This window comes from Mustela nigripes, chromosome 13 (assembly GCF_022355385.1).
Source record: "Mustela nigripes isolate SB6536 chromosome 13, MUSNIG.SB6536, whole genome shotgun sequence".
Classification (NCBI taxonomy): domain Eukaryota; kingdom Metazoa; phylum Chordata; class Mammalia; order Carnivora; family Mustelidae; genus Mustela; species Mustela nigripes.
The window spans coordinates 62,447,280-62,470,571 of record NC_081569.1 but is presented as its reverse complement, the minus strand read 5'-3'; the positions used below and the strand labels follow the sequence as shown (position 1 = coordinate 62,470,571).

Here is a 23,292-nt window from a genome sequence, read left to right as displayed (position 1 = left end):
AATAGTTTTGAGATCCTTGCATTATGTGTAACTGTACATCATGTATATCTCCTAAACCTAGTAACATGCAAAAAGAATATGACTGGCCAAGATAGCTAGGGTTCACCAAGCAACCTGATCTCTGGGAATGGGAGCATTACTACCACCTTCACATGGCACATCCTTGCCACCAGCAGTCTCTGTCAGAAGTCAGAGAGGCTGCCATATGTTTCCAGGCACATTTTCTGTAGTACTGCTTATGTTGGGGCTCTACTCCCTGACCAACCTGCCCAGAGACCAGTGGTACCACTCCTGCACTAAAGCAGGTGGGTCTGGCATGTGAGGTGACAAACAAATCTAAAGCAGTGTCTCCGATTGGGATCTGGGAACTAAAGGCAAAAAGCAGGTATTAAAGACCTTTTTTAAACAAATAAATAAAACTTAACACAGCCAGACAATTCTAGCAGCTACTTCTCAACTCTGTGTCCTGACCACATCTGTCTGTGCACTGAATTAACAAAGTTCTCTTTTTCTTTAACCTCAGAGCAGGGATGGTTCCCAGCCGCAGCTGTCCCTCCATAACCCATGGCCCAAGGCTGAGCAGTGTCCCCAGGACCCGCAGAAGAGCTGTTCACATCTCCATCATGGAAGGTAAGCATAAGCTCTGCAGATGACAGTGGGGTTCCTCTACATTTTGTCCTGGACCACTTCCTCTCAGAGACTTTGAAAAGAAGTTACACTAGAGACCAGAGCACATTTCTCCAATGGAAGAGAGGTTTCAGGCAGTGGCTGGGTAATCCCACCCAGCCCTGATGAGGTGTAGTCTGAGAGGGGGTTTAAACCTGAGAGTGTTGGGCAGACCTTTGGGAGGCTATTATTGCATCTAACAAGGTTCCCTGCAGTTCTGAAACTGCTTTCCATCAAGAGACTTTTCACTTGTGTTACAGATTAGACTAGTCTCCACAGTTTAAAGGATCAGGGCGGCTGAGGCAGTTAAGTAAGAAATGAAAACTCCTAGTTCTAAAGCACTGCAATAGCTGCTACCACCTTCTATTGTGGGGTAAGGGGGTAGGAGTGGGGGAAATCTGTCCTCTTGCTATCTGAATTCTTTAACATGATCTCAGGAAATCTCACATGCCCCACCTCTCTCTCTCTTACCGTCCCTCTGGAGGAAGTGGGTCCTGAGAGGGAAGAGATGAAGTCTGTGAATCTTCACTAACCAGATGCTACAGCAGCTGGGCCTGGCACCTCTCCACTCCTGAGGTCATTAATCATTAGGAAACTCCTGGAATATTCCCCTCCTTGTCACTGACTCAGATGCCCCACAGGCTAGATACAGGTATAAAATTGAATGCTGTCATTCCCAAAGATGTTTTTGTAGGACCTCAGAAGATCTCAAGCAGCAGCAAAGAGCAGCAGGTTTACTTTAAACCTGTCCTGAAAGGTGGGGAAGGAAGACTCTTTGCCCTTTCTGTGGGAATGTTGATTAATGAAAACAAAGAACTGCTTAGGTTAGGAAGGATATCACTCTGCTGCTCCCCTGTGAGCATCATGGCTTTGTGTTTTGGATTTTGTGTGTCACTGACTTTGTATTATCTGTCTGGTATATAACTACAGTCTAGGGGTTGAGAACCCTGCCCGGGCAACCACAATCAAGTGCCTTAATTATTTGAGTATCTTGGTTGTTCTATTTGTAAAATAGGGATATCTTCCTTGTATACTCCATGGATTGTGAGGAAGGTGATGTACGTAGAAGTACTTTAAAGAGATTCAAGCATTTATTGGACAGGCAGCAAGTACGGTGCAAAGAGGCCTGGTCAGGAAGTCAAAGATGAGATTCAAATAACAGTTCTGCCATGTACTTTCTCTAGGGCACATTGCTCAACCTCTCTGAGCCTGTGGCCCCTACTGTAGAGTGGGGTGTGGGTGTGGGAGGGTGTCTTCTGAGCTATGAAGTATAACTGCTGTACAGAGTATGAAGTTACTGAGGTTTGTCATCAGACACAGGCTCCTGGTTTTCCTTCCAGTCTTAGGCTGAGCAGGAGAACTGAGCATAGCACTCATTGTCCCTCTTCTTTTAGGGTGTTCATCTCAGGAAAGCAGAATGAATTTCTTCTCTTTTGAGGAAACATAACTTTCTCCTCTCCCTGTGGCCCTTCTTCCTATCCATCCTGAGGTTGGAAGCCACCAGGTTCACATCAAAGCTCTTGTAAAATGTTAAGGACAGCTGTCCTCCCAGAGAAAAGGCCACCCTCTGGAGGAAGCTGGCACTAATACAGGTCTAGGGAAGAGCCTCACGCATTTGTTCTCCAGCATATGGAAGAATGTCCAGTAAAACCCATGTTCCCAGAAAAGAGAAGACAAGCTGTCCATGTGGGGATACAACTCATTTGTAGTAGTTGCCAAGCAGAGTTAGCAGAACTACTGAGACTCAGGAAACCAGTCCTTGAGTCTATTCCAAGACAAGCTACGAGGCTGCCTCAGTTCCCAACCAGCTCTGGCTGTGACTCCAGCATCCTCCCAGAACCTGTCTTCTCCTATTGTAGCAGCAGTAGGCTCTTTAGCATCTGAAACAGTTCTCTTTGCTTGTACAATGCCAGGGGAGGGTGCAGCAGGGAAAGGCCAGCAGGGAGAGGCCACCAAGGAAGCTAGTAAGGAAGAGACTTATAGGGGCAGGGCATACCCTCATAATCTCAGCCCCCACAGAACTTCACACCTGGTGGATGATAGCACAGCAGGCGCCCATGTGTCACCCCAAAAAGCCAACCTGCGGCTCACCCCCATGCCTGAGGCTGCCTGCAGACAAGAACAGCCTTCGTCTCCAGTCATAGCCCTCAGCCCAGGACCCATCAGATTCAGGAGGACAAAAGTAGAAGCACCTAAGAACGGCCCCAGCAGGAATGACACTGTGAGGAGAGGCAGATGGACATCTGGTGTGGCAATGGGGTGGCATGGGGGGGTAGATTTTTAGCATTTAAGTGGCTCTATCAGTGCAGGGATTATCAAGCCTGGGAAGATAAAAAGAATGGATTATTTCCCAGAGAGTTGAGCTATACCATCTCTCAAGAGGGGTTTCACCTTTAAAGCACCCAGCAAACACAGCTGACCCCCACCGTACAACTAACCAGACAGGAAAGGGCTGAGAGGGAAATGATGGGGGTCTCAGAAGAAGGGCACTAACCACCAAAACTCCCAGGAAGTTATGGACTTTTGAAACTGGCTCATGCTCCATCAGAGACTCTTTCCTATTGTCCATATGGCACATAAATTAATGTCACAGAAACTATTTGCCTTTTTCAGGGGGGAAAGCTTTGGTTGTTACCTCTAAAAACAATGGGGAAATCTCTAAAAAATGGGGGAAAAAAAAAACAACAAACGAAACCACTAACCTAAAAAAGACTACAATTTGAATTAGATCAGGTAATTCTCACAAGCTGGGACTGTTAAAAAGATGACTGTACACTGGCTGGCCCTCCCCTCTGCTCTCAGGGATGCCAAGAGACCACGTGTTGTTAGCACAGGCTTAGCCAGAGAGGATGCTCAGGTATGTTGATTCCTTTTGTTCATCAAGCTCTGTGGGGCACAGCTCAGCAGCTGGGGCCAAATAGCATACCGCCCATTTCCGCCCCACAGCTGCCACCTCACACTTCAGGCCACCCAACCCAACGCCCGATGTCTTTATAGCCTCACATCCTGCATTTTCTGCAACTATGTGATCCTTCCTATTCTGTGAGACTATTCTCTGCCCTCTCTGTACCGCACGCTCTGAGAAGTCTGGGGCCCTTATACGGGCCTCTGGGAAACATCACATGCTAGGGAAGCATTACTTTTTATGGCTCTAAGTGCTTCTGACTGAATCCAGTCCCTGATAACGCTGGCCTCTCAGAGCTGTTCCTTCCCTGAAGCGCAGCCTGCTCGGTCTCACAGAGCTGACATTCTCTTCTCCAACACGAGACACTGTGAAGGAGCTGCCGTGGCTTGAGGTCAGCAAAAATCCTTTGCCCCAGTCAGTCTTCCATCCTTTCCCTCTGTATCTCCCCTGACTGGCTGGTTTCCATGAAGAGATCAGCTGGTTTCCACTGAAGAAGTATCTGCCTTCCTGGCCACCATGGGGAAGAGTCTGATTAAGATTCACACCAGAGTCCGAGTTCAGCTCCGGTTGACTAATCACTGCCTTCGGCCACTGAGTGTGCGCATCCTGAGGATGGGGCCCCGGCTCCAGGGTAGGCTCCTGACCACTGTGTCCCCCTGCCCACAGGGAGCCACCGCTGGGCAAGGCAATCAGCTGGAGCACATCCAAGGTAAAAAAGACTCCTCTGTCAGCTCCCACCCATGGTACCCACCCTGTCTTCCCAGAATAACAGGTTTGATGAAGGGGTGGTGGTTTCTAGTGAACCCAAAGTTCTATACAAGACTAGCCTGACCTAGCAATAATAACTTTGCAAGTGAGGTCTGTTGAGGGTATAGAAAACTAACACTGAGTAATTTTATCTGTCAAGCAATCTACTAGAAATGCATACGTATCCATTATCTTATTTACTGATAATGTATTTATTATAATGCAGTTTCTCTCTGATATAACTTATAATGTAGTTTCTCTCTGATATAATGGGCTTTGCCTCGGTCTCCTTCCCCACCAAGCTTAGGGCTGAATTGGAGGCCAAGCTAAGTTTGCACTGAAGTGCCTTCTGGCAGCTAAGCTCATCATGCTTTGGAAGATCTGAAGGGGTTGTCTTTGTGAGGGGACAGCCTCTAGAAAGGGTATGAGAAGTGCTTTGCTGGGAGTGCTGAGGTTTCAGGGGAAGGGGAGTGGAGGAGTGGGTGGGAAAGGAGCTGAACCAATACATGTATGATCAGGGCATAAAGGTTTGTGTTCTATCAGGGACTCATTACATACTACCAGGTATATATTCCTCATGCTGCTTATGCAAATGCAGGAATAAAGGAGAAAAAATGGAGAAAAAAGATCAAAGGAGCATCAAGAGCTCTGGAACAAGGGGCACACTCTTTTTTTTAATTTTATTTATTTATTTGACAGAGAGAGATCACAAGTAGGCAGAGAGGCAGGCAGAGAGAGAGAGGAGGAAGCAGGCTCCCTGCTGAGCAGAGAGCCCGATGCGGGACTCGATCCCAGGACCCTGAGATCATGACCTGAGCCGAAGGCAGCGGCTTAACCCACTGAGCCACCCAGGCGCCTAAAGGGCACACTCTTAATTCACATTATTTCAGAACAGTTTCTTGGGCAAATGGGACCTAAATTGAAGGCAAATGTAGGCTATAGACTTAATTCATCTTGGCCCAAACGCTAACAATATGATCCATTAGCATCAGGAAACAGAGGCTTGCAGGCTATCTGTGCCTTTGCCATTACCAGCCAGCCACATGTCATTAGGCAAGCTCTGTAACCTCTTGCCTTCATGACTTTGTGGAAAGATGAAAGCACTTTAAAAAGTTTAAAACACTATACAAACTTAAGATTTTAGCACAGGGGAAAACAAAATACAACTAGGATCATGAGGAGCTCCTGAAAACAAGCTGAGAGCTAAAGCAAATATACTGAGGGTGAGGTGATAGGGAGTATAGGTGGACAGCAGGGGGCTGCTGTTGCCAGTCCACCCCACCCATTTATAATGCAGATTCCAGGATTTGTTCCTGGAGAGAATCCTTAACTGTACCTATGCTAAAATGGGTTCCAGCAGGCTAGGCAGGCAGGCTGCCCAGGTACATATGGCTACACCACAAGAGAACCAAATGAAACACTATTTCTGAAAGGTGACTGCCACCTTTTAACAGAGACCCTTGGGCTTCTGAAGTTAGCCCTGAACTTAAAAACTCCCTAATCAGCCCTAGTTAGGTCAAACCTTTATAGAGCTGGGAATCTGGTTCGGTCTGCAGCAGAGCAATGGAAGGGGGACTAGCTTCTCTTGCCATTGACTACAAAGGCAGAGAAAGCCAGAGCCACTCTGGCACCTCAGAGTAACCACGAATGGAAAATGCAGACATTGAACCTGAAACAAGAAGCCATTTCCCTGGAAGCATTGTGGGCCATACTTGGTGACTCTGGGCCCATATCCTCCAGCCTAATGGCTGCTGTTTGGCTGACAGAGTAACCAGCTCCTGTTTTTCACTAACAAGAAATTGAGCCTTGGAAAAGAGACTGTTCCATCTAAAAAAGTAAAGAGATAATAGGTAGTTTTAGGGGATAGAGGACCCTTTCTCCTGGTGGATATAAGAAAATTTCCACCCTTACCCAACAAGATCTTCTCAGAGACCACTCTGTACTCTGGTATATGTAATAGAGGAATTGTCAGCCTGTTGTGGACCCAGCTCATTGTAAAGTGAAAAAAAAGCTAGCTAGCCAAGTGCTATTCCCAAAGAGCAGATAGGGTTTTCACATTCCCTAAAATCAGGACAGCTAGAAGAGGTAGGCTAAAGAGACCATCAGCAGGAAACCAAAAGATGACCTCGAGTTCAAGGAGCTGCATGCTAACTGCATGTTAGAAGGAAACACAGTTCCAGAATCAATATCTAATGAGGCCCAGTAAAGCAAAATAGTCTTCTCCTCCCCCTTTCTGCCTCTCAAGGCCCTTGGCCCAAGAGGGAATCTTGAGCTCCCCGAACTGGGGCCCCAGCTCTGAATTAGGGAGTCTGTGATTCAGGTGTCTTTGAATTGGGGCTAAAACCAGGCCCAGGACATCAAAAGCCAGAAAGAAAGAATCTTGAACAAATCTTGCCAAAACCCTAAGCACAAAGGAAAAAAAAGAAAAGAAACTTCCAACCACAGCCATTTTGGTGTCTGCTTCTCTTATCCTCTTCCTGATACATCAGAACAGTGCAGTGGCCACTGCAAAATTTGGTAACCATATAAAACAGAATGGGTCCTGCCTCCACCAGACAGCAAAGTGTACACTAGGACCCAGAAAGCCTACTCATATTACTTTTGCCTTTCCAGGCCTGGAGTCCCTACGGGACAGTGCCCATTCCACACCAGTGCGTTCTTCCTCCCATGGGGACACCTTCCTGCCTCACGTGAGAAGCAGCCGGGCAGACAGCAATGAGCGAGTCGCTGTGATTGCAGACGAAGCCTACAGCCCTGCAGACAGTGTGCTGCCCACACCTGTGGCCGAGCACAGCCTGGAGCTGATGCTGCTTTCCCGACAGATCAATGGGGCCACCTGCAGCATCGAAGAGGAGAAGGAGTCTGAGGCCAGCACTCCAACTGCTGCAGAGGTGGAGGCCCTTGGGGGAGAGCTGAGGGCCCTCTGTCAGGGGCACGGCAGGCCAGAGGAGGAACAGGTGAATAAGTTTGTTTTAAGTGTGCTCCGTTTGCTCCTTGTGACCATGGGACTCCTCTTTGTTTTGCTCCTCCTCCTGATCATCCTTACCGAGTCCGACCTTGACATTGCCTTTTTCCGTGATATCCGCCAGACCCCCGAATTTGAACAATTCCACTATCAATACTTTTGTCCCCTCAGGCGATGGTTTGCCTGCAAAATCCGCTCAGTGGTGAGCCTGCTCATTGACACCTGAGAAGGCATGACTCCTCCTAATAACTAGCCAGGTGGACCAAGGAGCCCGGCTACCCATTCCCAGCAATGGGACCCATCGCGGAACCATCGGCACATGTACCAAGTCCTCCTCTCATGACTCAAAGTCCACAGCCTAGGAGGGTCATTTCCCAGAAGAAAAAAAGGATAGGCTCATGCCCTGTCTAAACAAACTGGGAAAACTCATTTCCTTCAGAGGTTCTTTCAAGAAAGGCTCAGCGACTCTGTTTCTCATCCTCCCAATTTGCAGGATAATTTTTGGTTGTGAATTTTGATTTTTCATAGATGTGTATTATTTTCAAAGTATCAAATAAAAATTTATTTTACTATTACTGATTATTGCAGTAGTGTCACCTAGCAGATGGGACACTAGTTGAAGACTGGAGAGCTGCTGTCTTCTGTATTCTGCAGGAGCTTTCCTACTGGGCTCCAGGAGACTCATCAGTGCAGCCTCAGCAGGGCAGGCAAGGGGTCTGGACAATGGGAACTATCTAGGTTTTCTGGCCAGACAGAAATTTTTTAAAAAGTAAACATCCATGTAGAATGATTAAATGGAAAGTTGCTTCTTATGATGGTCTGAGTTGGATTTTCTTTTCCTTTTGTTTTTTTCAAATCTGAGCAGAGTGGGCATCTGAAGGGACCACCGCTACAGCAGCAGCAGCAACAGGGGTGGGGTAAGTCTGTCCCCTTAGAATAGATCCTAGTGGGCATCACCATGAGTCTTGTATAATGAACTTATTAGACTTCTGTGATTTTTCTTCTGAAGAACCTCAAGATTTTTATAGTGTTCCACAGATGTTAGTTGAATTCAATGGTGCCAGAGATAGGACTATCAGAAATGTTGGACAGAGTGTACTTAACAGAAACCAGAGCCAAGGTACTTGAGAAACTGTTGAGATTCAGAAAGCAGTACCTATTTTGTACAACCCCCCGCAAAAAAACTATTTCAATTTATATTTTAACAAGAAATGTTATTTTCTTATCAATTCATATTTTGTTTTTACTTTATGGATTAAGAAAATAGAGCCTGATGAACTAAACGATGCAAGAAAGAAACTGATCCTGAGAATGGAAAGCTTCAGAAAATAGAATTCCAAGATCAACAAACAGCCTTGAAAGGGACCAGGGAAAGAATCTCTTTGAACAGGCATACTAAAACGTTGCCTACATAAGAAAAATGGTGAATGTGGTAGAGACCAACACTTAGTTGTAGAAATACTGCCCCCTAGGGTCAACCTCCACATCAGGAAAATAAAAATTGTAGGAAAGCATTGGCCATCCTTGCTGAAGGAAGCTGTGGAAGCCATGCAGAAGAACAGCACAGGAAGGGTGAGTGTGGGGTCCAAGACCCAAGCTCTGCAAACTCTTCACAACTCACAAGATCTTGTTTTCATCTCAGGGAGAGATTTCTAAGTCATCTGGGGCCTGAGGACTCATTTAAGGATGGTCAGTATACATGTACCTGGGAACCCCACAACAGTGGAGCTGCTGCTAACATCCTATGATGTTGGGCAGCCCCAAATGCAGAACAGAATGAGTCACTTGTAGATTTGCTCTCCCCTAGTTTGTCCTCTGAAATAGCAGAATCATGTCCATGTACAGAGTATAACAGCTGTAGAATTAATAAGGGCCACAGGGTGGGGGAGTGGATTGTGTAATTTTAAATGCCCCTTCATCTAGACTAGGGGTTGGCAAACTACTTCTGTAAAGTGCCAGATAATATTTTTTTAGTTTGGTTTTGTGGGCCATACTCTGTAGCAACTACTCAACTCTGCCGTCATAGCACAAAAACAGCCATCCACAGGTAATACATAAACAAACGAGTGTGACTATGTTCCAATAAAAGTTTATTTATAAAAATAGATAATGAGCTGAATTTGGACCACAGGCCATAATTTGCCAACCCCATCTAGACAGTAAAACTGCTCCTTACCAGTATGTTAGCAGAAAGAGGGCCGGCTCTGCTCCCATTCCTGACTTGCTACAGATCCAGGACCATTTCCCAGTGGCAAAACTGGGGATGTTTGTATAAAGGGTGCTTGAACAACCAACCAGCAAAGAGGTATCTGATGCCAAGATGAGCAAGATCAAGTGCTGAAATGCTAAAACTCGACCAGAATCTAAGAATGGAAGAAGAATGTCTGATCATTTCCATACCAGCAACAATTTGGGCAGAATTACAAACATCTATTTACCAAGTGACAAGACAAACTGAGGGAGATCCTAGTAAAAATTAGGGATCACTTAGAACCAACTAGCCACTGCCACTTGTCATCTACACAGGAAAAGCTTTATTTAGCACAGTACTAAAGTGAAAAGTAGACTCAGAGATGAAAAGGCTGTCAGGAGTTAAGGGGGCTGGTTTTAACCTGGATATCTACTGTCTTATGCAACATAGCAGATTATCTTTTAGTGTAGTGTTCCTACCTCAGTCTGTAGAATATGGTGTTTCTATGCAGTGAGTGATAGCCTTGACACTGACCTTTCATACTCACATTAAAGAAAGATGCAGTATTCCATTTCCTGGTATGTTACTTGTGTCTAGAGTTCTAACAAAATAATAGTCCATACCACTTCTAAGAGCTGGACTTTGCTCTCTGAACAGAATTTTTGGGTTATTTTTTTCCACGGCTTACCCCAGAAAATACAGATAGTAAAGTTTCCTTCGATTTGCTTTTCAAATACTGCTTGAATAACAAACCTCCTTTGTTGATGACTAGTCTTTTTTTGGTATCTCCCCATCATTAAACATTGTTCACATTTTTAACCTGGTTTAACTGTGTTCCACTATGTCTCCCATTTTCTCTCAAAATTAGTTTGATCTCATTGTAGAAAATAAAACAATGGTTTCCATAGCTTCATCCATCAGAGGAAATAAAACTCTTACTAAAGAATAGTGTACTGCATCTTTAAGCAGTAGAAGGTAAACTACCTGCAAATGTGAATTTCTTAGTTTCATTAAAAAATATAGTTGTTAACCTTTCGTGTGCCAAAAATTCTAAGTTACATTTTTCCTTCAAAGCAATGTACTTTTTTCTACATATGCAGTATGTAGTTAGCATAAAATCATTGGTGCCATGAAAATTATTTTTAAACTTAAATAAATATTTAAATATCATGGAAGAGTGGACTCTTTTTTTAACTTCTAGCTTGTCTCACTTTTTCCTCAAAGTTACCAACATGTAGATAAAACGATACCAGGGGTATTGTTAAAGCCGACTACTAATTCATGACTAGAATCACTTAAAAGAGTCATTTTGGCTTATATCCATCTTTATCCTTGTCCCTCTCCCCAAATAAATACGATTAAGAACTTGGAAGCTGTAATAATGGAATGATTTTGCAGATGAATTGGATCTCATTTTTCTCCTGAGGAAAATCAAGGAGTAATTTTCCCAAGGCTACATAGTCAGTCTTGAACCCAAAAGTAGAACCTAGATGGTACAGGTTACCTGGCTGGCTCAGCAGGTAAAGACTCTTGATCTCAAGGCTGTGAGCCTGAGCCCTACAGTGGGTAAAGAGATTAGTTTAAAAATTTTTTTTTAATTTTTTAAAAATCTTAAAAATACAATTAAAATTAAAAAGAGACCTAGATGGTCTAGCTTCTAGACCAGTGTTTTACTCAAGCCTGAACTAAGAGGGAGAACAAAAAACACTTCCTGTGAAAGGAACAGAATGGTGTCACCACTATAGTAACCTCATAATTACAACTTACAAACTACATTCCTATACCTCACCTGATTATGTAACCATCACTCAGGCTATGGAATTGGTAATGGTCTTCTAAATTCCCTGAGGATGAAAGGTGAAACTAGGTTCTACTGTGCTAGTTTATTATCTCTGTTTTCATTTCTACCTGCCCTTCAATGCTCCATTCTGCTACCAGATTATCTTCCTAAAGCACCAATCAGGTTATATTACACACCTCCAAATTTTCAGAAGTTCCTATCACCTATAAAATGATATGTAGGATCCTGTCTTAGTGGAGTGGTTTTTGTTGTTGGTTTTTTGTTTTTTGTTTGTTTGTTTGTTTGTTTGTTTTATGACAAAAGTCTTTGCTTAAAGTCATCTGCAGAGAGAAAAGCCAAAGAACCACTGGATGTGAGTGACTGCCCATGATCCAAAGCTTTAAAGCAGCTATTCTTCTCTGGATTCCTAATGAAGATTCCCCTATGTATATACCCTTTTAGGGCTCCACCATCCACTCCCTCTGCTTAGGGTTCCTCAACCATAACTAAGCCCCTCCGCACATGATTACATTGCTGGTTTTAGTTCATGAACAGGTTTCCTTTCCTCTACATACCCATACCCTCTTCCTCTACCCTTACAAGTTGCTGATGGAGTAGAATCAAACAGGCAAAAGATACTTTTAAAACGTTTCCTCTTACAACTTCCATTTTAGGAAGAGATACCTTAAAATGTTTTACTCCTGACTGTTATCTTCCTCACAAATTTCACCTTTTCATTTGAAAATCCAAAAACATCTATAGCCAAATGAACCCAAATATGGATCTATGCTGTCCTGGAACTAAAACTCCTTACTGGCCTTCAGCACAATACCACAAAGGAAAAACCAAAAGAAGTACAAATTGAGAAGAGACAGCCTAACAAATAGCACACTTAGGTTTTTGGAATCTGGAGTTAGAGGGCATATATTCCTTCCTCTTGAGTTTGATACAGAAGGCACATGTGCCTGCTCTCCCCACTTCCCATGTACTGTAACTAAATGAAAAGATTTAAATCTCTAATCACAGCCCTCAAGCTCCCTGCTTTCCTGGAGAACTGCCTTTTCAAAGTCATCTCTGTGGAAAGGAAATTCAAAGACCTGAATACCAAAATAGGACTGAATCAACTCAGATTTTATCAATTCCTGATCATCTATAGTGTCACCTACCTGTCCACATATGATGAGAATCATCTCCTTCCTCCTTAAAGTCACATAAAGAAAGGCTGGGCATCTCAAAGAAAATGACTCAAGGGGAATAGAGAACTTACATGCTTAAAGGATATCATAAAGCACAACCTAAAAAAAAAGTTTATCCCAAAAAGAGAGAGCAATCGAAATATACAAGCAATTACAGTAGCCACACAGCTTTAAGCAAGTCTCTGGGAGAAGTACCTTTCACAACAGATTATAGTTTAAAGATGTCCTAAGGGAGACAATTTTCTTTTATGTGCTTTCTAGATTTAAACAATTTCTCCATTATACAGCTTGTCACTGAGAAACAAGTCCCCCCACTCTCCTACCTTCCTGCATTGCCTCAAGAAGACAGAACTCTATTAAGTGGAATTAAATATAAACAGCAGAGTTTATGAAGCTGAAATGGGAAAAAAAAAACCACGAAAGTGAGAAACATCAAGAATTTGCTAACATTTATTGCAGAAACCAGGCAATTACCACCAAGAATTCAAAGCTTAAATGATGGTACTAATTTTGATGCGAGTATTTTTCAATATCGTAAAAAAAAAAAAAAAGCAATTCTCACAGAAGTTGCCACTCTGGAAACAAATGAAGTGGTATAAAAAAGGGAAAGGAAGCCTAGAGGCTTCATTTACTATCTCCAGGGAAGTTTAATATAAGTCAACCTCACTTAGCTTTACTTTCCATTTCATAAATTAATTTTCCATTTCACGTACCAATTCCTTTATTCCTATCGTCAAGAAAATAGAGAACTCTTATTACTTATAAACACTCACAACCTACTTAATAGACTAGGCCTCAAAATTAGACTTAACCTCTAATTACAGAGAAGGAAACTATACATGTCATTTTATTTCTGTGATATATAATTTGAAAAGATATTTTCTCTTAGAATTCAAATATATTGCCAAAAACTATTTACAATAGTCTTTCAGTAGTAGTTTGGCAAAGAAGAGCAATTAAAAAATTCAGATAGGTGCTATCACACAGAAATGTTAGTCACTGAGCTAAGCAGCTACCCTTCCAACAAACGCATTCACATAGCACTAACTTCTGAAAAAAGTTTATGGCATTTTATCATAACATTTCCCCCCAATATGAATTAGGAATGAAGGTATTCACTTAATAAGGCTAATGAATCTCCTCTGGAGAGTTTAAAGGCAAGGACAGATGAAGATCTCTGGGACTTTCTAAGGCAGGAGTTTTCACTTTTTTCACCATGACCCACAGTAGTACCACAGTAATAAATACATGTTTCACATCGGAATATGCATATTCATATACAGTTACATATATGTAAGCACATATAACTAAATTTCACAAAACAACACTTATCCATTACATTTATTATTCTTTACTATTTCGTTCTTTTTCCTTTTTTTTAAAGACTGGTCATGGCTACATGGATTTCATGTGAATAGCTACAAGCCAGTCTGGAAAACACTGGTCTGAAGGCAATCTCACACTGGATTACAAGGTCAGGCATATCCAAACCCTGTCCTAGCAGCCCTACGATTCCTTGGCCGTGCTTCAGGAGCCATCTAAAGGAGGTAAAAGGGTCAGCACACAAAGACAGGGCCCTGCCCAAGTGAACCAAGGCTTCTCAACAAGTATCTTGGGATTTCACATAAAATTTAATTTAAAGGCAGGAGGAAAAAAAGAATTCTCGATTAAAAAATAAGTTTCATAATCACTAAGTTAGATGACCTTTCAGGATCCCTTCCAGTGTGAGTCTAGAAATATTCACTCCAAACTACGAAATAAACCACAAATCCAAATATCACTACAGAATCAAAACTTATCATGAAACCACAAGAACTTTTAATACTGATCATTCAAAGCTTTGTAATTTATAATGCCAGAATTTCTCAACATACTGCCTGATTAAAAGTGCTGAAGGCATCATAGCCTCCCCTCAAATTCCTTTCCTAATCTACAGAAATGACTTAAAAGGCTTTTCCCTTACTAAACATGTAAGTATGTAACTGTCCCTTACTAAACATGTAAGTATGTCACAGTTCTTATTAATAAAGCAATTTTATATTAACTAAGTAGAACATATTTTTTAAAAGGCCAAGCCACATGAATTACTAGGCTCCTTAGATACTGATTAATTTGAACCAATTTTGATGTTGCTAAACCAAACACTCAGCAACTTTCTTAATTCATAAAAACATGTACCTTTCCACTGGAATTACCTCCAGCCAAAATATACCGAGTTGGGTGCATAGTGTTGATGGAACACACAGAGACCAGACTTTCTCCACCAAAAAAAGAATGCACCTGCTGTCCTGACTCATGGAAGATTTCCACACGTCGTGGATGAGCCATGCTGCCAACGATGACACAGTCTTCTTGTTTAGGGTCCCACACAGCCTGAAACCTGGTCAGCCATCGCCCAGTGATAGTGTTGTGCCTAGTGAAAAACACAATTTTTTTAAAGGATTGTGTTAAATGACTCAAAGCAGCAATGGGCAGAAAGTAAACATGGCATTACTCCTAAATGCTGGTATTCTCTGCCAAGTTTCTTTTCATTAAGTTACTGAGTTACCATCAGCCTAATTTCATATAAAAATGAAATCAGGACAGAGATGATGTCTTCTGTACTTCTGAATCTCCCCTGCTTAGTGGTTGTACTCAGTGGATGGTCACTGTGTATTAAAATAGCACCTTTTTTGTTCACTATTTCTTAGCTCAATGGTCTCCATGCCCTCCCTTTTTTTACACATACAAAACAGAAGCCCTAGAAGTAAAAAATATATAATCTATGTTACTACCATTTTAATAGGATCTATAATCCCATATTTGTATTCCCCTGATAACCAAACCCTGAAATCATTTTATATTCCATACAACTTTTATTTATTTATTTGAGAAAGAGCGTAAGTGGATAGAGGCGCAAAGAGAAAGGGAGAAGCAAACTCCCCGCTGAGCAGAGAGCCCAATGTGGGACTCAATCTCAGGACCCTGGGATCATGACCTGAGCTGAAGGCAGACACTTGAAAGACTGTGCCACCTAGGTGCCCCACCCCATGCAACTTAAAGTAAAAAATACATTTGAGGCTCAAGAAATCACAAGGGAAATTAGGAAACACCTAACAAATGAAGAATGAAACACAACACACCAAAATTTATGGAATACTATGAAAGCAACAGTAAGGGAAATTCATAGCACTAAAAAAGAAAAGATCTCAGGGTGCCTGTGTGGCCAGTCAGTTAAGTGTCTGACTCGATTTCTGCTCAGGTCATGATCTCAGGGTGGTGAGATCAAATCCCATGTCAGGCTCTGCCTTCAGTGCGGAGTCTACTTCTCTCCTTCTCCCTCCCCTTCTGCCCCTCTCCCCACTTGCACTCACTCTCTAAAATACAATTTTTTAAAAAATATTTTATTTATTTATTTGACGGACAGAGGAAGCAGGCTCCCTGCTGAGCAGAGAGCCCGATGTGGGGCTCAATCCCAGGACCCTGGGACCACGACCTGAACCGAAGGCAGAGGCTTAACCCACTGAGCCACCCAGGCGCCCCTAAAATACAATTTTTTTAAAAATGGGAAAGGCATGTGGGTGGCTCAGTCAGTTAAGCGTCTGCCTTCAGCTCGGGTCATGATCCCAGGATCCTGGGATGGAGACCCCATCAGGATCTCTGCTCAGCAGGTAGCCTGCTTCTCCCTCTAGCTCTGCCTAATTGTGTACTTTCTCTCTCCCTCTCTCTCTGTCAAATAAATAAAATCTTTTTTAAAATTTTGAAAAAATTTTTAAATCTCAAAATGAACACATTATACCTCCAAGAACTAGAAAAAGAACAGACTAAGCCCAAAGTTAGCAGAAGGAAGGAAATAATAAAGATTAGAGCAGAGATAAATGAAAAAGGGGAACAGAAAAACAATAGAAAAACAGAGTTGGTTTTTTGAGCAGATCAACAGAACTGACAAGAAAGAAAATGCAAGTAGCTGAAATGAGAAAGAGAGGACATTACAACTATGTCACAAAAACCGAAAAGGATTATATGAGAACAGTATGAATAATTATATGCCAAGAGATTGGTTAACCCAGGAGAAATAGATAAATTCTCAAAAACATACAACTTACCAAGACTGAACCATGAGGAAACAGAAAATCTAAATAGTCCTATAACTAAGGAGATTAAAACAACAATCAAAAACTTCCCAACAAAGAAAACCCCAGGATCAGATGGCTTCCCGGGAGAATTCTACCCAACATTTAAAGAATTAACCCAGAGATGCCTGCGTGGCTCAGTTAAGCATCCAACTCTTGATTTTGGCTCAGGTCATGATCCCAGGGTCCCAAGATCGAGCCCCTCGTCGGGTTCCCTGTTCAACGGAGAGTCTACTTCTCCCTCTCCCTCTGCCTGCTGCTCTGCCTACTTGTGCTCTCTGTCAAATTAATAAATAAAATATCTAAAATAAATAATTAAATAAAATAAAATGACAGACTAACATCCTTAATGAATATTGATGCAAAAATTCTCAACAAAATACTAACAAAATGAACTCAATAGCAAGGATTATACACCATGACCAAGTTGGAGCTATACCTAGAATACAAGGATGATTCAACACGCAAAACTCATTTGATAGAATATAACAAATTAAGAGAATAAAGGATGAAAACATGATCATTTCAACAGATGCAGAAAAATCATCTGACAAAATCAATACCCTTTCTTTTTTTTTTTTAAGATTTTATTTATTTGTCACAGAGAGATATCACAAGTAGGCAGAGAGGCAGGCAGAGAGAGGGGGGAAGCAGGCCCCCTGCTGAGCAGAGAGCCCAATGCGGGGCTCGATCCCAGGACCCTGAGATCATGACCTAAGCTGAAGGCAGAGGCTTAACCCACTGAACCACCCAGGTGCCCCAAAATCAATAACCTTTCACGATAAAAAACATTCAATGAACTAGGAACAGAAGGAAATTATCTCAACATAATAAAAACTATCTGTGAAAAGCCCGCAGCTAACATCGTACTTAAAGGTTAAAGACTGAAAACTTATCCTCAAAGAGCAGGAAAAAGGCAAAGATGCCCACTCTTGCCATCTCTATCCAACATACCATTGGAAAACTGGAAGGACAAGAGACACTAACCTAAATTCCAGGTGTTCACAACTACACAGATAGCCAGATCCTGCATGTGAGGAATCACAACTACACCAACAAGCATTTGATAAGGAGGACATTCTGAACAGTCACTTGATAATCAACTGGATAAGAAAAAGAAGTAACAGGACTATATATTAAACTCAAAAAAAAACCTCTGTGCACCAAAGCAAACAATCAACAGAGTGAAAGACAACCCCCCAAACAGTGGAAAATCTCTGCAAATCATTTATTTGATAAGGGGTTAATATGCATAATATATAAGGAACTCCCCACAACTCAAAACAAAAATGACCCAATTCAAAAGTGGACAAGACTTGAAGAGACAATTTGACAAAGATACAGAAATGGCCAAAAAACATATGAAAAAAATGTTCAACAAGAATGCAAATCAAGGGGCGCCTGGGTGGCTCAGAGGGTTAAGGCCTCTGCCTTCGGCTCAAGTCATGATTTCAGGGTCCTGAGATCGAGCCCCGCATCGGGCTCTCTGCTCAGCAGGGAGCCTGCTTCCCTTCCTCTCTCTCTGCCTGCCTCTCTGCCTACTTGTGATCTCTGTCTGTCAAATAAATAAATAAAATCTTTAAAAAAAAAAAGAAAAAGAATGCAAATCAAAACCACAATGAGATATTACCTCACAACCATTTAGATAATCACAATAAAAGAGTAGAATGATTAACAGAAAGAGAAATTAGAACTCTGGTGCACTGCTGGTAGGAATGTAAACGGTGCAGCCCCTACAGAAAAACAATATGGAGGTTCCTCAAAAAATTAAAAAAATTCCTCTTCCTGGGTATATATCCAAAAGAATTCAAAGCAAGATCTTGAAGAAATATTTGCACATCCATTTTCACTGCAGCATCATTTACAATAGCCAAGACGTAGAAACAAACCCACTGTCCATCGACAGATGAATGGATAAACAAACTGTGGTATATACATACAATGAGTATTATGCAGCCTTAAAAAGGGAGGAGGTCACATGCTAGAACATAAGGGAACACTGAGGACACAATGTTGAGTGAAATAAGCTAGTCACAGAATGACAAATACCATGATTCCACTCACATCAAGTGTTTAAAGTAGTTAAAATCACAGAAATGTAAAGTAGAAAGATGGCTGCAAAGGTATGGAAGGGAGAGAGAAGAATCAATGTTTAATGGGCATGAAGTTTGAAAAAGGAAATGAAGATGGGAAAATTTGTAAAAAAGGAAACAAGCACACTTAAATGTAGCCTCCACAGACTTTAAAATGCATGGTATAACAACATATATGGCACACTCTGGTCCCAACTTCACAAATACTGATAAAGAGGGATGTCCAGAAGATGGCACTGAAGTTGGATATAAAATACACACATTAAAAGTAGCAGATGCAAAAAGAAGGTAACTAGAGAAAGTTTAAGTGGGAAGGTAGGGAAACCCTTTAAGTCCACAACAAACAGGTACAAACAGAAGAGCTTTAGATGGCCTCACAGCTGGTAAGAGGTTATGATTTTCCTTAATAAGAGAACATAAGTAATTCAAGTGGAATAAAGTCATTCACCTTAACCAAAAATAACCACCCAGCTGCAAAGAATAGCTATGGACTAAAAGAGATTGAACCCTTTGAAGACGGAGAGAACCTGGAAGCAAGAACCCTTCTGGATAGGAACTAGCAACCTGGGACACTAAAAATACGTATTACAAAAATTCAGACCTACTATATCGTTTTGACAATCAGATGTCTAACATATATGGAAACCTACCTGATGGTAGTGAGCAAAGGAATCTCAGAGGATATACAGCTGCTGTCAAAGATTCTGCAAAACAAAGATCAAGAACAACGTAACACACTTTTTACTGTTTCTTAAAAATTTTCTGAAAGAAAATCAGTGTATTTACCAAGTTCTTCACTGGTTCATGACACGAAATAAGATTGCTATTTTAAAATATACAAGATCAGGCTTTAATAAACTTCAGCTAATATATTTAACAAAAATTACAAAAAATATTATAAAATTCAGAGCTTTATAGTTTGGTGAAGAAATAATTTATTTAAACACTATTACACCAAATTTAAAATTCACATTATAAAGTAATACTCTGGATCCTATATTGAGATTCACAATAATTACAGACCATCTATAAAGGGATGTGGTCTGAAAACATACAAATAACCTAAAAATTTCTGCACATATCAAGAGCAATTTCCCCATGAGACTCATTATTTGAGGGACTAACAGTGTCACTTCCAAAGACTGGTAAGACTACGACTGACCAGCAACCATGGGAAGCTCTTGTAGGGTAGCTCGAAGAGTCCAGGAGCCTATACCTGGTACCCTAACAGAAAGAAACTAACCACATCACATCACCTCCCTGTTCTTGCACCTAGCTATTCCAATGTAGTTTCTTGGCACCTACGGCTTATTGCCTAATAAGATTACTAGAAAGCTAAATCACTAACAGCTAATATAAACTCTGCAGTACAAATGAACAGGAATGGTTAAAACAAGTAGCTTCTGATACAAAGAACTGTATGGGTAAAAAGGAGACACTGGACTGCCACTGCTTGGTGACTAAATCTCAATACACCCACCTGGTAATGCTCACAGACTTTACTAGAAACTGGAGACCTGTCACAAAGTAAGGACAAGGCTCTTCCCAACAGAAAAGTCTAAACAGAAATTAGGTGCCTTTCTAGAGCTTGGAGTACACAGTACACATCCAACAGATACCTGTTGAATGAATAATGAATGGATTCCAGAATTAATTAAGGTAAAATTATAAAATGACAAATCCTTACAATGCTAAGCGAAACGAGGAATTAAAGAAGAGAACAAAATCATTTCCTCTGTAGTTGTATTAACATTCTCCACATTTTTTATAGTCATTATTTTCTATTTTTGGTTCAGTTGGTTTAGATCACATTTTTAAAGCCATTTTTAGGAAGTAGCTACAGAAAGGCACCAAAGCTGAAACCATAAAAACTATATCCAGTGGTTTATACAAAAGTTAAATTATTGCTATCTTTTCTGCCTGCCCCTGGCCTGGGACTCTGCAGTTTCCACTCAGAACTTCATGTGAAGGGTAGGCGCCACTAGCCCCAACCTAAGAGTCTGTCCAGATGCTAAAATTATCCTTCTTCCAACTATCACAAGCCTGGTTTTCCTGAGACTTCTGGGATCACTCAGTGCTGAAAGGGAAACCTGACATCTACTCCCTGTAGACCTTCCCTGCCAAACGCAAGGAAATTTCCAGATCCCTAAACTGCTGAAAACCCATGAAATACAGGTTATTGATTTGGCCAGCAAAATAGAAATGGCTACAAAACAATACTAGCAATTTAATAGGGAGCAGTAGTAAACAAATCTACTGGTTTACACATAGCTACAGACTCTTTAGATTCCTTAACAATGCATTTCTATCTCCCCAATTTACCTCAGCTTACAATCAGCACATGTGGTCACTACTCTGTTACCAGTAAGAGGTGAAAAATAGGCAGAAGCGATGCTCTTCGTGTGTTCAGTTAAGGAAATCAAAGGCTGGCTTTTCCTGGGATTCAGGTACCTTGTATCATAAATATGAATATCCCTGTAAGGGGAGGAATAATTCTCAGTGTTGCACAGTACATGTAGTGAGCTCTCAAACAGCACTGAACACAGACACTCAAATACTCAATACACTGAGGAACATTCTGATCTGGAATAATTTTACAAACACTGTATAGATAAAAAATAAAATATTAGAAAAATGCCATAACTACAGAATATATATGAAGCCAGTGGATATATAGAGAAGATTCTAGTTAGTTTTCCAATCTCTCTGAGAAAAAAATAAACACAGACCAAGTTAGAGGTCACATATAACTTCTTTTTTTTTTAACAAGTTTTCTTCTCCAAACACTAGAAGTAAATGCATATGTGGGCGCTGGGGTGGCTCAGTCAGTTAAGCGTCAGGTCATGATCTTGGGGTTCCTGGGATCAAGCCACACACTGGGCTCCCTGTTTAATGGAGAGTCTGCTTCTCCTTCTCTCTGCCCCACCCCTCTGCTCATGTTCTCTTTATTTCAAATAAATAAATAATCTTTAAGAAAAAAAAAGTGGGGGAGGAGTCAAGATAGCGGAGGAGTAGCAGGCTAAGACAACATCAGGTAACAGGAGATCAGCTGGATAGTTATCAAACCATTCCAAACACCTACAAATCCAACAGAAGATTGAAGAGAAGAAGAACAGCAATTCTATAAACAGAAAAATCAACTACTTTCTGAAAGGCAGGACCTGTGGAGAAGTGAATCGGAAGCAATGGGAAGATAGGCCACGGTGGGAGGGCCCGGCTCCCAGCAAGCAGTGGAACAATGGAGCACAAAATCAGAACTTTTAGAGTCTGTTCTACTGAGGGACATCGCTCCAGAGGCTAAGCGGGGATGGAGCCCTTGCAGGGATAGTGTGGTCTCAGGTCCCACGGGGTCACAGAAGGATCAGGGGTGCCTGAGTGTTGCAGAGCTCGCAGGTATCAGAGGGGGAAAACCAGCTACAGAGATGGAGCAGAGGAGTGAGCTCTCAACTCAGGGTTACCTTAAACTGTGATCTCTGACACAGTCAGACCACTGCTCTTTGAGCAGGGAACCCACAAGTGGCAGATCTGGGGAGACCCTCCTGGAAGAACAGCAGGGATCTGCTGGGTTTAGAGACTCCAATGGGCCTGGTATGCCAGAGACAGAAACGCTTGATAACAGGCTGGGTGTGCTCAAAGAGCAGCCAGAGACCAGGGAGATGGGAGCGATTGAGTGCTTTTCTCCAAGGGCTCACTGAGGAGTGGGGCCCCGGGATCTCAGCTCCTCAGGGCCGGAGATTGGGAGGCCGCCATTTTCATTCCTGTCCTCCAAAGCTCTACAGAAAGTGTTCAGAGACCAAAAGCTCCCAAGAGAAAACCCAGGCAGATTACTTAGCCCGGCCCCTGACAAGGCAGAGCAATTCTACCTCAGGCAAAGACACTTGAGAATCACAACAGGCCCCTCCCTCAGAAGATCAGCAAGAACATCCAGCCAAGACCAAGCTCACTGATCAATGAGAACAGTGGAATTCCAGAGAAGAGGAAAGCAAAGCACGGAATTCATGGCTTTTTCCCCATGATTCTTTAGTCTTGCAGAGTTAAATTATTTTTAATTTTATTTTTTGTTTATTCTAATTTTTTTTAACTTTTACTCTTTCCTCTTCTAATGTTTTTTTAACAAGTTTCTCTTAACAATACCTTTCTTAAAAAAAATCTTTTTGAACCTTCATTATTAAAGGCATATTTTATCCTTCACTGTATCTACCTTTAATTTTTGTATACACATACAGTTTTTTCTTCTAAAAAAAATTTTGGGATACAACTTCTAATACAACTCCTAAATCTAGCAGAGTTTGTTCTAGTCTCCAGCCTGAGCAAATTCTCCCCACTTTCTTTTTCTTTCTTTTCCCACCAACTTATCTTATCAATTCCATTCTTGGAATTTTTTTTTAAATTTTCATCTTTACAGTCATATTCCATCCCTTCATCATGTTTATCCTTATTTGTGTGTGTGTGTGTGTGTGTGTGTGTGTTCCTCTTTCTTTCTTTAAAATTTTGGAGGGTAGTTTCTTCTAAGAGATCATAATACTTCCCAAATCAAGTGGGTGATTCTGTTCTATTCATCAGTCTAATATATATATTTTCTTTTTTCTCTTTTCTTTTTTTAATTTTTTTTTTGAACTTTTTACCCCCTTTCTTCT

General features: G+C 41.6%; 2 protein-coding genes across 7 annotated transcripts in view; one reads left to right on the top strand and one right to left on the bottom strand.

The window, feature by feature from the left end:
- The window catches only part of FRMD5 (FERM domain containing 5), a 308,724-nt gene extending 298,094 nt beyond the window's left edge, over nt 1–10,630 (top strand). For 2 of the 5 annotated variants that reach the window (XM_059372711.1, XM_059372710.1), the window contains 2 exons: nt 524–630; nt 6,932–8,095. In XM_059372711.1, coding sequence (XP_059228694.1) covers nt 524–630; nt 6,932–7,509 — 685 coding nt within the window. In that variant the 3' untranslated portion in view covers nt 7,510–8,095. Of the gene's footprint in view, nt 1–523; nt 631–6,931; nt 8,096–8,148 lie in introns of those variants that run through there. The other 3 variants (XM_059372713.1, XM_059372712.1, XM_059372714.1) reach the window with 3 other exon arrangements.
- Nucleotides 10,631–12,884: 2,254 nt separating this feature from the next.
- WDR76 (WD repeat domain 76) overlaps nt 12,885–23,292 on the bottom strand; it is a 65,547-nt gene continuing 55,139 nt past the window's right edge. For both annotated transcript variants that reach the window (XM_059372708.1, XM_059372707.1), the window contains 3 exons: nt 20,978–21,130; nt 19,306–19,359; nt 12,885–14,863 (listed from right to left, as the gene is read on the bottom strand). In XM_059372708.1, coding sequence (XP_059228691.1) covers nt 14,608–14,863; nt 19,306–19,359; nt 20,978–21,130 — 463 coding nt within the window. In that variant the 3' untranslated portion in view covers nt 12,885–14,607. The remainder of the gene's footprint in view (nt 14,864–19,305; nt 19,360–20,977; nt 21,131–23,292) is intronic.